Raw genomic sequence first — 16657 nt, 5'->3', positions numbered from 1 at the left:
AGCGAGAGTATATTTTATCTTTCTTAGCATTTTTTGTCATGTATTGATTCTGAACTAATCCAGATGATTTATGTGACACAGTTGAGTGCCTTTATATTGCATTTTTGTTTTGTATTGATGGTTTCTATACATGTGCAACGTGATAGTGGTGGTATGAAGAGGAAGATTAAGTCCGGGATGTCGCCCCTGACAGCCCAGGTACCAAATGTACGGCCCGCCACTGGCATACACAGTTGAAGAGTTAAAACAAATATATATCTAAAAAAAAAAAAATAGGAGAAATACATTTTGGTGACTGCAATTTTATTAAGAACATGGTGCAAAGAAATAGAATGAAGGACCCAGTGTTTAGCACGTCTACCTTGCAGTTCTGAAGTTCAAATTTTGAATCTCAGGTCCGGCCTTGCTGTGTGGGATTTGCATGCTGTGCTCACATGGGCTTTCTCCGAGTCCACCAGCCAAAAACATGTTTGTTAGGTTCATTGAAGATTTTAAATGGTCCATAGGTCTTGTTTGTCGATATGTGCTCTACGACCAATCCAGGGTGGACCCCAACTGTTACAGTCAACTGGCATAACCTCCAGTTCACTAATCCCTAATGAAGACAAGCGCTGTAGAAAATGGATGGACGAATGAATAAACCTTTTTGGTTTTGTTTTGCACTTTTCTCCAGAGTATGTCACTAGTGAGTCGTTGTCAGCAGGGCTAATGGGACTGAGCGATGCTGGAGAAATACTCCAGCATGTCCTGAATGGTAAACTCCATGGTGATTCCAGAGCCGGGGTAACATCTGCCGATCAAGTCTTCAAAGTGTTTGTACTGCCGGATGAACTCGTCTTGCGTGGAGTGCCACACCACCTGGGGGCGGTGTATACGAGGGAGGAGGTGTTTAGAAAGCAAACCAAACAGAAGTCACGTAAAAGGGAATTTATTTCTTCCAAGCTCAAAAGATTATTAGTACTTGATAATGACATTGTGTCTTGCAATTTTAAGGAGCATGTTTTATTTTAATCAAAAATTGTTAAAATAGTTCAATTAGCGTTTAGCGTCTTGCATTTGCTTCAATATACAATGTGTAATTCACATTACTTTGACTGTAAACTTCAAATAGGAGTCTCAATAAAGAGCTTGAAGCAAGCACATATTGATTCTTTTTCAAGAACTGCTCGCAAAAACTGTTTAATTTCTATATACAAATATTTGTAAACATTTTGTTACGGTATTTTTTAAAATGAAGTACAATATTATAGAGTGCTATTTTAACAATTAAAAACACATTATAAGCTAATGTGTTGTTTTATTTGGGAAGTTGGATCGGATTAATGGCGTTGCCATTTATTTCAATAGAGAAAGATGATTTGAGAACGAATCACACTCATATTAATAACTCAAAATTCTACTACAGTATTAATATCTGACCTGTAGCAGGCTTTCCTCTTCACACAAGTGTTTGTCCACCTTCTTGTAGAGGTTGTCCAGTCCCTTCTTGACCTCTTTTCCGGGGTACTCTTTGATGACCTTTCGGAGCTCCTGCTTGTTGAATGCCAGCTGATAGCTCACCTCCTCCTCGCGGACCCCCTGGGCCACCCGGGCTTCCACGCCCTCGAAGAAATGCTGCAACAAGGCCATGATGATCCATTTGCTATGTTAATCACGTGAACATGGTGTTATATGGGCTTACGTTGAGCTTTTCCAGAGGCTGGCCCAGAGAGTTGATGACGTAGGACTGCAGGTGGTCCGTGTATTTGTGCTTGGCCTCGCGCCTCTCCGCATCCAGGCAGGAGATCTTCAGCCCTGACAGCGTGGAGAAGATGTGGTGGAAGTTCTCCATCATCACCACGTCCCGCGGCGTCTTCTGGCTCTCGTTGGCCACTTTCTCCACTGAAGAAGACGAGGGGCTCGTCAGAGCCTTGGCTCCGTGTAAAAAAAAAAAAAAAAATACACGAGTCAGCATTCTTACCGTTCATGAAGACGGCTCTGATGAGCTTGACGTAAGCTTTGTCGAGGTCTCCGCGACGTTCCGCGTTTCGGAAGATGGTCTCGGCCAGCTCGGCAAACTCTTCAAAGCCGGTGACGAAAGGCAGGATGCCAACTTTACTCTTCTTGGAAATTTTCACTTCCTCCATCTGTCTGATCTGGCCAGACTGTGAGGAGGAAAGACACAGCCTATTATTAGATGGATTGGATAAAATAGATATAAAAATTCGACACACCCCTGTTCAAATTCCAGGTTTTTATGATCCAGGAAAATGAGACCTAGATAAATGATTTCTAAACTTATAACCTGTACAACTCATTTGATTAAAAACAAATCTTATAGATAAAATATACATTAACAAAGGAGATCATGTGGTTGCAGAAGTGTGCACACCCTCTTCTAATTGGAGGTGTGGTCGTGTTCAGAATTAACCAGTCACATTGAAACTCATGTTAAATGGGAGTCAGCACACACCGGCCACCATTTAAAGTGCCTCTGATTAGCCCCAAATAAAGTTCTGATGTTCTAGTAGGCTTTTCCTGATATATGTTTTCTTTCATTCCTCCTTGACTAAGAAAAGCAGTTTTTTGGCAATGAGCTGTTGTGTTTGCACCAAAAATACCTTTTAGAATTTTGGCCAAAAAATGTAACCTTTGTTTCTAAATTTTGCAAAAATACACTTGAAATCTCCCAAACGTACGTGGGGAAAATGTGTTATGGTATGACGTAACCAACCACATCTGCAGTTTTAAGGCCAAAAGCATATAAAAATGTAATCTAATCTAAGAATATTGCTTTGGCGCCCTCTGTGTGCCAAACAACTATGTTGAACTAAGGGGAAGAGCTTCACTTAGTCAGGCCGTTGCCTTGTCCGATTGGAAAAAGAAAATACTTTAGCACCATTTTGTGACATTTACAACCCCAATTGAAGTTGGGACGTTGTGTTAAACATAAATAAAAACAGAATACAATGATTTGCAAATCACGTTCAACCTATATTTAATTGAATACACTACAAAGACAAGATAGTTAATGTTCAAACTGATAAACTTTATTGTTTTTAACAAATAATCATTAACTTGGAATTTTATGGCTGCAACACGTTCCAAAAAAGCTGGGACAGGTGGCAAAAAAGACGGAGAAAGTTGAGGAATGCTCATCAAACACGTGTTTGGAACTTCCCACAGGTGAACAGGCTCATTGGGAACAGGTGGGTGCCGTGATTGGGTAGAAAACGAGCTTCCCTGAATTGCTCAGTCATTCACAAGCAAAGATGGGGTGAGGTTCAAGTGCGTGAGAAAATAGTCCTCAATGTTCCTCAACGTACGATTGCAAGGAATTTAGTGATTTCATCATCTACGATCCATATCATCATCAAAAGGTTCAGAGAATCTGGAGAAATGACTGCTTGTAAGCGGCAAGGCCGAAAACCAACACTGAATATCCGTGACCTCCGATCCCTCGGGCGGCACTGCATCCAAAACCGACATCAATGTGTAAAGGATATCACCACGTGGGCTCAGGAACACTTCAGAAAACCAATGTCAGTAAATACAGTTGGGCGCTACATCCGTAAGTGCAACTTGAAACTCGACTACGCAAAGCAAAAGCCATTTACCAACAACACCCAGAAACGCCGCCAGCTTCTCTGGGCCCGAGCTCATCGAAGATGGACTGATGCAAAGTGGAAAAGTGTTCTGTGGTCCGACAAGTCCATATTTCAAATTGTTTTGGGAAATTGTGGACGTCGTGTCCTCTGGGCCAAAGAAGAAAAGAACCATCCGGACTGTTACGGACGCAAAGTTCAAAAGCATCTGTGATGGTATGGGGCTGTGTGAGTGCCAATGGCATGGGTAACTTACACATCTGTGAAGGCACCATTCATGCTGAAAGGTACATACAGGTTTTGGAGAAACATATGCTGCCATCCAACCAATGTCTTCTTATTTCAGCAAGACAATGCCAAACCACATTCTGCACGTGTTACAACAGTGTGGCTTCGTGGTAAAAGAGTGCGGGTACTAGACTGGCCTGCCTGCAGTCCAGACCTGTCTCCCATTGAAAATGTGTGGCGCATTATGAAGCGTAAAATACGACAACGGAGACCCCAGACTGTTGAACAGCTGAAGCTGTACATCAAGCAAGAATGGGAAAGAATTCCACTTACAAAGCTTCAACAATGAGTGTCCTCAGTTCCCAAACGTTTATTGAATGTCGCTCAAAGAAAAGGTGAAGTAACACAGTGGCAAACATGAGCCCGTCCGTCCCAGCTTTTTGGGAACGTGTTGCAACCATCAAATTCTAAGTTCATGATTATTTGCTATAATCAATAAAGTTTATGAATTTGAACATTAAATATCTTGTCTTTGTAGTGTATTTAATTAAATATAGGTTGAACATGATTTGCAAATCATTGTATTCTGTTTTATTTATGTTTAACACAACGTCCCAACTGTGTTGGAATTGGGGTTGTAAATGCAATTGCAAATCTTTTTAAGTGGCTGACAATCAGTCGCAGATTTTCGCTATTTGTGGCAAAGCTTGGACCCTGTCACTGTAGTATGTATGTTAATACACATAATATCCAATCTTGAATGAAGATTCAATATCAGGAGTGGGCACAAGCATACCCATAGCCATGAGAATAATACACATGACTCACAATGCATTTGTCAAAGTTTCTCTTGACGGTAACCAGCACGTTTCCCAGCGTGGTGCTGAGGAAGGAGGCCGGGTCCACATTCTCGGCCGTCCACACGTGGTGGCTCATCTTCACCAGCATGTACAGCGAGTGGAAGCTGTCGATCTTGTCGCCCAGAGCAATGAGGCTGTTGAGCTCCGTCTCGATGCTCTGGAAGACTTTGTTCATCATCAGCCGCACCATGTCTTTGCTTTGAAGGTGAGGAAGATGGCGGTGGGGGTGGGAACGACAACAACAACAAAAATGAGGACATGTGTGAGGATGGTTGGCATTCGCCATCTATGTTCATTTGAGCACTCACTCTGACGACAAGGAGTGTCTGTGTTCCGCCTGGGGAGGCATTCTTGACGGCAAGCTGCCATTCGCCTCCTCCGCTTCAGGCTGACAAAGCAGCGGAAATAAAACATGAAAACTCTTGCCAGACATTACGGACGCTTTTGAGGGATGAAAGCATGCCAGCGTCTGTTATTGCTTCGCAAGTTTATGTTTTCTGGAAAGGAGAAGGAACATGAGTGCATCGTTGGATAACCAAGAGACGCTATGTTGTGTTTTGAAAATGGTAACACGGGTGATAAACAGCCTACATTATTGTTTTAATGTGTGGCAAACAAACAGACACATTTTCATAACATGGTCGACTGGATTTTTGCATTTCAGTCCAATATTTACTAAATAATTCCAGTGTATTTTCTGTTCCAAAAGTGGAAGTTGGTAAATGAGTTTGTAAACCCTTGGAACCACTTCCCCAAACTTTCATAAAGTTGTCTACAACTGGTGACTGAGAGGCAGATGTACTAACCACGAGTCGAGTGTGCTGTCCACAGGCCCTTTAAATTCCGAGCAATTGTAATTTCACAGTTAGGTTGAATATTGATCGAAAGGGGCAAATCTATGAAGTCACCTGAGCGAGAGGAGGAAAGACGGTCGGGTGCTGCTGCAGCTTGAAGAACTTGCTGATGAAGTCTTGTTCCGCGAGGCACAGGGGTTCCAGCTCACTCAGGACCTGCTCGAAAATCTGCAAACATCCACTCCATTTCATGAACACACGCACAGACTTCATTTTCGTTAACCTTCATCCGACCTTCTCTGCCGGGGATACCTTGTCAAACTTGGTGCGGTCGGCCACGTCCAGGTCGGAGGCCGACATGTTGCCCATGTCCAGCAGTGAGGACGACTGCGAGCGCCGGCTGTTGGAGCCCTGCACGCTCAGCTTGTTGAGGCTGGACGTGGAGCCTGCCAGCTTTCCGGAGCTGCCGTGAAGGCCTGGTTTCAACATGGACGTGTCTAAGTGAGATTACACAAATACGCACACGCACACACATAGGGGGAGAGGCAAATGAGGATGGGCACACAAACACATACAGTACACGGTCACGCTCACAGACGTAAACAACAACACATTTACACACAACAGACAGGGATACACACGCAGGGACCAGGAGATGCACACACACAAGCCTATCTAGGTCAGTAGACTATATGATGATGCGTTGTTGTAACATAAGCATGAAATAAGCTTCACTCCATACTGAGGTTGTTTTCAGTGCAGTTACATGGAAAGCATTGCGGTAGGAAAGCAGGGTGGGGAGGTTGTCTCCTCCTGTCTCACTTACTTTCCGTTTCCTGCTTGAGCGCGCTCTCTTTCCGCGGAAGCGTGGCTGCGGGCCAGTTAGAAAGGGCGAGCATCAAAGACACAGAGAGGTTAGGCTTAGTAACATGCAGCACGGGTGTTAAGACAGGCCACTGGGCGTAAGCTGACACGCAGTGCACTGGACAAACCTCCTCACTAGGCTGCTTTCAACAGAAAAGCTAACACAGAATGCAGAAAGCAGATTGGGCCGTTGAGAGATATTAAACGGGTGAACAAGTCGAGAAAGTAGCAAGGCATCACTATCACCACAGCTGATGAGAAGCGGTGCTTTCCACACCTTTTAAGCTTGTGTTGATAAAAGTCGAACCCAAGTCTTCGCAGCGTAAGGATTCAGGTCTAAAGGTGTTAAATAGCTCATTTGGATATGTTATGTAATATAGAGTTGAAACCAGAAATTTACATACACTATATAAAAAGACATTTTTTTTCCTCCCTGTCTGACATGAAATCAGAATTAACGTCCCTGTTTGAGGTCATTTAGAATTCCCAAAGTCATTTCTATTTGCTAAATGCCAGAATGATGAGAGAATTTTTCAATGCTTTTTTCAACATCAGAAATTTACATACAGTAAGATTGCCTTTAAATTTTGGGGGGAAAACCAAGATGATGATGTTATGTCTTTCGAAAGCTTCTGATTTTTTTATTGACAACATCTGAGTTAATTACAGACACAACTGTTGATGTATTTGAAGGCACACTGAAACACCCTGTTTCTTTGTGTACCATCACAGGAAAGTAAAAAAAAATAAATAGAAAAATACAAATCTGCCAAGATATCAGCAAGAGAATCATGGACTTGCACAAGTCTGGCTCATCCTTGGGTGTAATTTCGAAATGCCACAACGTGACACGTTCATCTGTTCAAACAATTATATGCAAGTATAAACATCATCATACAGATCAGAAAAGATACTCTTGATTGGATGTCAGACAGTGGGGGAAAAAAAATTGTATGTGTCTTTCTAAATAGTGTACGTAAACTTCTGGTTTCAACTGTAAACGACGACAGTGGGACTTCTCAAGCTGAACACACCTAATGTCGTACATACAAATCACAGAAAGCTTCAGCATATCTTTGTGAGACTTCAGCTCATTGAGCATTTCAAGGATTAACAAAGAGGTGTCTTTTGTTTTTTCTGGATTTTTTTGTGGTGCCACAAAATGTGTCCAATTACCATGGCCGACAACAGGAAAATGAAACTCTCCTGGCTGCTTAGTACAATGTGGCTATCCTTGAAATGATCATGAAAATTCGGGATAATAAACATCTAATTAGGGCGAATCACCAAGTAGGAGTTCATCAAAGAATGAGCCCTGGAATTCACCCAAAATACCTGGAATTCATCCCGATACCTTATTATACCATAATAAACTGCAACTCATCTTCAATCCTCAGAGGTTCCACTGAAGATTCTTCCACCAAAAGTCCCATCATGTTAACTTTTATTATTAGACAACATATTCTCCTTAAAGTATGCTGTTTATTTATGTTGTCTTAAATATCTGTAGCATTCAAAAATACAAACATAACATTGCGTGTTCCCCCGCGAATAGGGACTGAGCCCTGCTGTGAATTGCAAAAATCACTAATTGACGCCGCCTCAAGAGGTTTATAATTGCCAATAGAGGCCACCAAATGTTGGCAAAGATCTACTTTGGTCTAAATGAACCTCCTCAAGTCACTTCGAATATGCGGGGCAACACTGAATAGCCGCCGAAACTGCACCCAAAGCTAATGTGGGATAGTCTGGTTTAAACACTTAACTAACGTAACTGGGCTCAGGTTATGTACAGGAGACATTTTAAAAAGCCACATTGCAAACTCAGTTGCAAGACCATGAATCCGACTCCTTACCAAACTTGCCCTTTGCCTCCTTGCTCGTTCCCGCCATCTTGATTTTGGCAATCTCAAAGAAGTCTTTGATTTCTCGTTCGTACAGTCGGCTCATGTAGTCAACATAGGTCTGGACACAGGGAGGGGGGGGGGGGGGGAAGTCTTCTGTTCTATTATTATGTCGTTGAATACGAACAATGCAAGTGTGTTCAGGTGTGGCTTCAAATACATCAACAGGTGTGTCTGTAATTAACTCAGATGATGTCAATAAACCTATCAGAAGCTTTCGAAAGACATTACTAAGTAATTCAACAAGCTCAAGAGGGACTCTTGCGCCAGTGAGGGGTGAGTCGTCACATCATGGTAAGAGCACTGACCCTTGACAGGCCCTCGTACTTCTCCCGGTGGGTGACCTTTAGCCAGTCCATGAGCTTGGCGTAGCGCAGCAGATCCCGGTGGAGGGGACTGTGCTTGGGCAGGGTCAGCTCCATGGTGTGCTGGGACAAGGTGGAGCTCTGGTCGTGGCCCTAGACGGCACAAACAGGAACATTAGGACAGTAACAAATAACTGACTGACTGACTCACAACACACACACACACACACACACACACACTCTTGGAAGGCACATACAGACAAACAACCACTCACCCCTATGGACAATTTGTAGTCTTCAATTACGCTAACATGCATGTTTTAGGCATGTGAAGGGAGAACCTGGGAGAGGAGAATCAGAGTCGCCGATGCACTTTTCAGCCATGTACTCAACGCCAAGGAACAGTAAAACACACAAACCCCAATTACTCAGTAGTTTCCATCAGAAACCATTACTACTGTTATTTGCACTTCTCTTGTGTTATGCATGTTGGTTGTACTGAAACACATGCAGAATTGTTAAGGTGGAACGTGAGTCCTTCAGTGACAAAAATAACACCGCGTTAGCACCAAGACACTCCATGAGGGCCTCTCCATTTTTGAGTCGAGGGGCCGTTAGGTGGTGATTAGAGACAAATCCCATGCACACCTTGTCTGTAAGGAGGGGTAGTTCTGCGGATGAGGTGAGGCTACTCACTGGAAGTGACAGACAGGAAGACCTATACAAGTGAGGGATGGTCATTTTGAAGTGACTGAAGTGGTTGAACTGACGGAGACAGAGAGAGCAGAGTGGGACGATTGAAAGTGAGAAACACTGACAATCAATAAGAGGATGCGGGGGTGAGGGAGGAAGGAAATGAGGAGCTCTAGGAAGTCGAGTCAGAAGAGCCAAACAGGAAGTCCACGTTGGGAACTCTTGAGTTGGTTGCTCAGTTTTGTTACTTACTGTACCTTTTGTTAAATGCACTCATTGGTCACTTTATCAGGTAGACTAGGTAGATTGGTTATCCACCAATCGAGAGCAGCTTCCGCAGTTAAGGCAAACAATAAGGGTAAACATTGTCGAAAATTGACTTTTTAACTGCTCGTGTACAAATAACGAGCTCTCAGAAGTAATTATGTAATTACAAAACTAAATAAATATTTAATAAATCTGCCTATTTCCCAAGATATTTCTATGAGTGAGCCATACAGCTCTGTTACTGACGTAACAATGCGGCTAATTTACATAATACCCCCCCTCCTCCTAATTTCTCTGCCCATGGCTTGGAAATTAAGCTGTGTGAAGATCCAGAGGCCAAGCAACGGCCAAACGACGCTGTCCGAAACACGATCATGCAGAAACAACCACATCCCCAATGGGTGTGACACCCCCTACCATCGCGCACAAAAAAAAAAAAAAAAAAAAACAACAACAAAAAAACTCTTAATTTAAGGAAAATGGCAATCAGTAATATTTGACTTAATAAAAACATATAGTAATGACAATTAAATAGAGTGTAAAGAATTAAAGTTTGTGGCTCATGAATAATTGATTGCAGCTCCTCCCGGTGTGTGTGACATGGCCACCGGAGACAGTATAACACACGCATGCAGACAAACGAAGAAGAGTGAGGGGTAGTTTGATGAAAGCATGTCACAAGACACTTGGGAACCACTTTTGAATTATGAGGGGAAAAAAAAAAAGGCATAATGGGCTCCTTTAACAAAATGACTAACACAGGAGTTGCTCACACTGCACAGCAACAACATGGCATTACCTGGTGCACAAACACGTTGTTGAGATGATTGGTGAGTCGGCGCGCGAACGTATCCCTCAGCTCGGTGAACAGGTGCTGCTGCTGCTTCATGGCCATCAGCTTGTCGTGGCCTACGCGGGAAAAAAAATGGACGTCACCCGAAGACCGGGACAAGCGTTTATCATTTGGGTGGCGAGCAAAAAATTTTTTTGAAATACCTGGAAAGAGGGCCACATTCATGCACTGCAAAAGGGCTTCGGCGGCGTTGATGCAAGCCTCGATGCCTTTAGGAGAGGTCAGGTCTCCGTCTTGTAGGGCTCTGATGTGGCCCTTGGACAAGTCCATGTTGTGCTATGCGGGGACAGATGACACGGTCGCTAGGCAACAGGTGGCGGTGCTGAAATTAGCAGCAATTCCATGAGGGTATCCACAGTCTTTCAAAATAAGTGAATCAAAGCAGGTTTCAGGTTTCCTTTGGCAAGGCCTTGTTTGCTGGCCTAAACATTACAGAAGGACTAAATTACATTTACAACCTCAATTGTAATGGTGCCTTGAAATAAAAATAGCCAAAAATAGCACATAATACTATACTTTATAATGACAAATAAATAGAATTACACAGTTTTTTGTCACACTTACTACTTGAATTGTACTGCTCATTCTAGTGTGCATGTCTTCGCCACTTGGGAGCAGTAAAACACAGACGGATATACTGTTCAACGAGATGTCTCATCTCCCAACATTTCATCAGTACGGCACTAATATTTGTCATTTTTCGCAAAGAATTACAAATATATGCATGTGGGAATTGTTATATGGTCTGTCTACATGTGTTCTAGCAACGTTTGTGTTCAGATATACGTTGCTTAAAGGGTAACAACACAGCCACATAAATGCTAATTGGTAGCCTGTATGTCTTTAGAGTTTCCCATTGTATGTTAGCATTCAAGTAGTGGAGGCCATATAGTTGCTTAGTTTTTAGTTTGACAGTAACCCAATAAACAGCTTGAAGCCTCTTTTTTGAAGAATATTTACTTATTATGCCTTGTTGTGAAGTGAGTTGGGTCATGTGCCACCATACAGCGCTTGTTTCTCAAGGTTAAGCAAAAAGCCTTCCGATCGACAGCTTGTATCTCAGAAACCTGTGAGCTGGGTCACTCGTAGCTCAAGGCACCACTGTATGTATTCTATGAAACTGTCATCATTTATTCCCAAGAATTCATTCTCTTCATTTCATCGTGTTTCTCTTGGCTGCACTCCTTCCGATACATGTATGTGGATGTTAAGATTTTTTTTGTCCAATCATATGTCAGCCTCGTCGTGTTGCCATGTCAATCTAATTTGCCCAAAGCCTTCAGAATCAGTAGTGCTGGCTGATGCAATTTAAACGATATTGGCAATGGGACTGTTTCTTTGACCGACAACGTCAGCATTTTTCCATCCTCTGATGGGTTGGTCTGAGCGAAACTTGCTACAGCCAACTTGGACTAGCAAAAGATAGTTTCCAGTTACCATATCCACTGCCCGCACCCGCCCTGAGCCAATCACTCTCAACTGTAACATGGCTAAGTTTCACACTCCGAATAAACCCTTTAAAAATACACGCCAAGGTCATCTGTGTATTTGTTCCTCACCACGAGGAACTGGATCTCGTCCAGCAGCTTGCCGTTATTGGTGTTGCTGATCTGGATGAGGCGGTTGCTCTGCGAGATTTGGTCCATCTGGTCCTTGACGCTCTGCAGCATCTCCTCGTAGCTGCTCAGCTTGCCCTCGATGGTGTCCACCTCGCCCAGCGCCTCGTCCAGCAGCTGCATCAGGATGTTGACCTGCTTCTCCGACGCCATGATGGACTGGATGTTGGCCTTAAAAATGTAATAAAAGTGAAATAATAAAATACAAATATTTCAAAATATAGAGTCATGCTCAAAAACATTGGCACCCCATGGGTCCCAATGTTTTCAGCCATAACTGTATTGTCTATTATATATATTTACCTCCCCAAAAAATCCTTCTTTCGTTATTCTGGCATTTACAAATAGAAATAATTTTGGTAATCTAATTGACCTAAAATAGGAGAAGATTAGTTTGATTTTGTGTCACACAGTCAGGTAAAAAAAAAGCATGTTTTTTTTTTTTTTTTTTTATACAGTCACACTCAAAAACATTGGCTACTTTTAGCCATAACGTAACTGTCTATTAGATATATTCTAAAAACATATATTTCATTATTCTGGTATTTAGCAAGTAGAAATAATTTTGTTAATCCTAATTGACCTAAAACAGGAAAAGTTGAGTCTGATTTTATGTCAATCAGGAAAAGAAAGCATGAGGTTTCTTTTTATAGCGTCATGGCTAAAAACATTGGCAACTCAGGAAGAACTGCTTGCACCTTGAGTTAAAATGCTTTTAGTGTCTGTTTGACATTATTGTTCCACTCACCCCATCTAGCACTTGCAGCTCCCTGGAGAGCTGCTCGGCAAAAGCCTCGGCGTTGGATATGGCGTACTCGCACACCTCCATCATGCCCTCGATGTCCTGCTCCTCGCGGGTGCTCAGCTCTTGGTAGTCATCCAGAGCGTCCTCGTCCCCGCCGGCGACACTCTGGCTCTCACCACTGGGCACCGACTCTATTGGCAAAATTCAAATTCAAAAAAATAAAACACAGAAAGGGACAAGAACAGGCAAAACATTAGCAAATATTCAGCTCTGCTCAAAACACAATGTGGAACATTTTACTGACAGGTGAAGACATTCAGTGACAGGGAGTGGACAATTTCATACACTGATCTCATGAAAAGTTCCGTTTCAGAATGATAACATGATAAAAATGTACTCATTTACCACCAGTTAGTCATTGACCAGCAGTTATGAGCATCCAGCACAAGTATGAGGTCATACGTACAATACTCCCCCCCGCACAAAAACATTGTCTCTTATCTATGACGGAGTATTAGGGCCACCCTACAGGATTAAAGTAATAATCTTACAATAATAAAGTTGTATATTTTCGAGAAAAATGTCATACAACTTGACAAGGGACGAGACCCCCACATTGTTCCACCTTACGCAGGCAACAAACGACATCCTTTGTTTACTTCTCTCATAGTACGACTTTATTCTCTTAATATTACGACTTTAATTTTAAAAATCTATCACTTACATTATAAAACTTTCTCAAAAATATACAAATTGAATCTCATAATATTGTGACTTGAATATACAAACATTATTTTTCCTGTCTTTCTCTAAAAAATATACAGCTTATTCACTGAATATTACAACCCAAATAATAGAAAAAATATACACATCTTCTCTCAGAAAGGTTTTTTTTCCTCAAAAAGAATCCAACTTTATCACGTAATATTACAACTTTGTTTTCACAATATCATGGCTTTAATCTTGAAAATGTTATTTATTTTCTTTAAAACATATTTTTTTAATAATTCAAAATATGCACAATTTTCTCAAAAATATACATAATTTGTCCAAAAAAATCAACAACTTTATTCTTGTAATATTATGACTTTAATCTAAAAAATATACAACTTTATTGTAATATTACAAGTTTAATTTCGAAAATATGCAACTTGGTACTGTAACTTTTTTTTCTTCTTCTTCATTGTGGCCCCAATACTACTTTGTACAGCTAAAATTGTTCTTATGGTCCGCTAATCTTAAAAAAACAAAAAACAAAAAAACATGGACACCAGATTTTTGGTTCAATTAGGTAAGGGGAGAATAAACAAACACAAATGGAAAATAAATGAGAATAACAACATGGTCCGGACGTGTATAATGAGTTATGGCACCACTATCTTAATTTGGTGGCAAGTTTATGCGGGTGAAAGTCTAATAATGGTGATTGGTGATGTCGTGAAGAGTAATGGAGAGGAATTAGAGGAAGGAAGGGGGGGGGGGGGAGTTAAGTCCTACCAACCTTCCGCTTTAGGAAGTTCTGGCCAGAGAAAGTTTAAGAGAGAAAGAAGAATTTTAACACAGAAAGCCGTACCAGAAAGCAAAAAATACAGAGAAAAAGGGTTGAAAAGTCAGTTTACAAACATGCTTCAAATAAACACAGATGCACACAAGTGACGTCAAGTCTAATTTTAACATATAAGAGAAGCAAATGAGAGAGAGAGAGAGACAGGGGAGAGGCAAGTTAACGCACCTTCCAGCAGCTGAGAACTGACATTGACAAACTCCACCTTCTTCCTCAGGTAGCGCTGGTTCAGTTTCCAAAGGCACGAGATGAACGAGTTCTTCTCAGCCGTGCTGCTGGCCACCCAGCGGTAGACCTTCTCAAAGTGAAGGTCAAACTCCGGGTTCTCCTGAAGCACACAAAGCAAAGGTGTCAACTCATTCAATGCCTTGGACGCTTATAGTGGTCAACTGGAATCAAACCGTTTACCGCCACCGGCGTAGATATACGTCAAGAGCGTTTTTCAACTGGTGGTCTGGAAGTGGGTCTACATTTCTCCATAATATCTTCTTTAATTTTGTTTTAAAACTAGTTTCACTTGACATTCATTGTACTCTACCTGCTACATTGTTTAACATTACCCAAAAATGTGTTATGTGGTGCAGCCTCAAGCGTGTCACTTCCCCGAACCTTGCTCGCATCTTTGGCGTCCACTTCGGTCAGATCGCGGAGCTCCCACGTCAGCTGTCGTTTGTAAAAGTCTCCTTTGTCAGATTTTTTCACTTTGACCACTTTGACCTGCACGGGCCGCTCGGTGGTGACTGGAAGAACAACAACAAAGTGGATTCCATTAGCAACTTCCACCCATTCTGCTCTTAGTTTACAGTGGAATGTGATGAACAAATTTTTTTTGTTGTCACACGCTACGTACCCGTGGCGCACAAGAAGCAGTTTTTCTTCTTCTTCCCCGCCTTGCAGACGTTGACGATGCCCAGCAGACGCTCGTCATTGGGCGTGAAGATGTCCCTCTGGAGGGCGTGCTTGATGGCCGTCATGGCGGATGCTGTAAAACACATTTATGGCTGAACAAAGACTACACGTACAAACCCGACTCACCATTCCCGAATTCACCTACTTTAAAAAATGTGCTGTAGAACATTATTAAAATTATTTTCAAGAGCCACAGTCAACGATGCACTTTCAACCATTTATTGAACGGAGCAGGCAATCACACACAAAAAAAAATACAAAATAAGAACTCGAAGGGAGCTGCCGTAGAACGACTAACATCCAGACGCTCACACTTAACTACCCAACTGGGCTCCAACTCCTTCACTCATTAAGCCACGCCCCTTAAAGGCACACATCCAACACACAAATACTATAACACATACATTAATGACACTTTTTTTTTAAATTGTTTCTTTCCATTCCCTTTTATTGTGTTTTAATACTATACAGCGGTGTATTAAAATCAAGATGATTGTTTTTTTTTTTTTTTTTGTAGGGCTGTAATTAATTCTAATGGTGAAAATTGATTTGAGAGAAGCGTAAGGTACTGCATTATACTTTAAGACAGTGTATTTGACAGCACTCATCCTCAGTAGCATCAAGTTAAAATAAATAAATAAATAAATAAAAGACATGCATTTTTACAAGTGTCCACGCCTCCAGAGGACTTCAGAAGCAACGGACACATTTTATTTCGTTACTGACAACGCGTTTATGAGCTGCAAAAATAGAAATATTAAAGCTCATTTTGTGAACGACAGCGGTGAAGACATTGCAGCTCATGACGACTCCCTCACTGGCTCAAGCTAATGCTAGCCGGAACGCGCTAACGACATCCGTCAAAACGATAATATAATACGATAATATGATGGGGTGATATATAATATGATAATACGTTGAGAGCGAGAGCAACACTGCGTTAATAAGCTGCTTCGTTCTCGAATGGAGGTTTAAATCCTGAGGTAAATGGAGGAGATAAAAGAAAGTGCTTACCTTCTTGGGGTTGACAGAGGCCAGCACAGCCGTCCGTCAACTAAGCACCGCCCCCACTCACTTCCGGGTTTCAGATCTACGTCACCTGATTACAGCGGCCGATATTTACGCATGCGCACTACAGGACGGTCCTGCGACCCATTGTTTACATTGAGACGAAAATCCAGACATAAAAGACATTTTATGAGAGAATATATTATAATTTTTTTCATTCATAAAACGTGTCAATCATTCAGTCTACGTGGGAGACTTAGTTGTTGTAAAATCAATAAAAAATACTTAACTATTAACACTTTAGATTAAATAGAATATATAAAATAAAATATAATATAAAATATACACTCCATATAATACGGTTTCAATTTTAGCATGAAAATACAGCCAAAAGTGAAAATAGTGCCATTAGCCTATCTCATATATTGCATAATAGAATTAGAATTACAATTTTATTTTCATT

The 16657-nt window shown here is 41.6% G+C and overlaps 1 protein-coding gene across 7 annotated transcripts; it reads right to left on the bottom strand.

The window, feature by feature from the left end:
- Positions 1-282: 282 nt before the first annotated feature.
- Positions 283-16272, bottom strand: exoc1 (exocyst complex component 1). Of its 7 annotated transcripts, none has more exons than XM_061779596.1 (20): positions 16201-16272; positions 15128-15259; positions 14887-15017; positions 14446-14605; positions 14215-14232; positions 12717-12904; positions 11912-12139; positions 10496-10628; positions 10299-10408; positions 8543-8692; positions 8187-8295; positions 6293-6337; positions 5779-5963; positions 5581-5694; positions 4981-5060; positions 4641-4869; positions 1961-2144; positions 1682-1881; positions 1420-1614; positions 283-858 (listed from the first exon to the last, which is right to left on the bottom strand). In XM_061779596.1, the coding sequence occupies exons 2-20, from the start codon at positions 15249-15251 to the stop codon at positions 706-708; spliced, it is 2736 nt and encodes a 911-aa protein (XP_061635580.1). In that variant the 5' UTR covers positions 15252-15259; positions 16201-16272; the 3' UTR covers positions 283-705. The 7 variants fall into 7 exon arrangements, with proteins under 7 accessions (XP_061635580.1, XP_061635582.1, XP_061635584.1 ...); XM_061779598.1 differs by having other exon boundaries at positions 5779-5942; XM_061779600.1 differs by lacking the exon at positions 6293-6337.
- Positions 16273-16657: the final 385 nt, after the last annotated feature.

Source organism: Phyllopteryx taeniolatus, chromosome 7, assembly GCF_024500385.1.
Source record: "Phyllopteryx taeniolatus isolate TA_2022b chromosome 7, UOR_Ptae_1.2, whole genome shotgun sequence".
NCBI lineage: Eukaryota > Metazoa > Chordata > Actinopteri > Syngnathiformes > Syngnathidae > Phyllopteryx > Phyllopteryx taeniolatus.
The sequence above is the reverse complement of the archived record's forward strand: the minus strand, read 5'-3'. Positions and strand labels throughout refer to the sequence as shown.

Excerpts from the sequence above, each read along its gene's own strand:
- exoc1 (XM_061779596.1), bottom strand. The coding sequence starts at position 15,251 with ATGACGGCCATCAAGCACGCCCTCCAGAGGGACATCTTCACGCCCAAT. Across the intron at positions 14,606-14,886 it reads ACGCCAAAGATGCGAGCAAG|GAGAACCCGGAGTTTGACCT; the intron begins GTTCGGGGAAGT and ends TGTGTGCTTCAG. Across the intron at positions 1,615-1,681 it reads AGCCTCTGGAAAAGCTCAAC|CATTTCTTCGAGGGCGTGGA; the intron begins GTAAGCCCATAT and ends GCCTTGTTGCAG.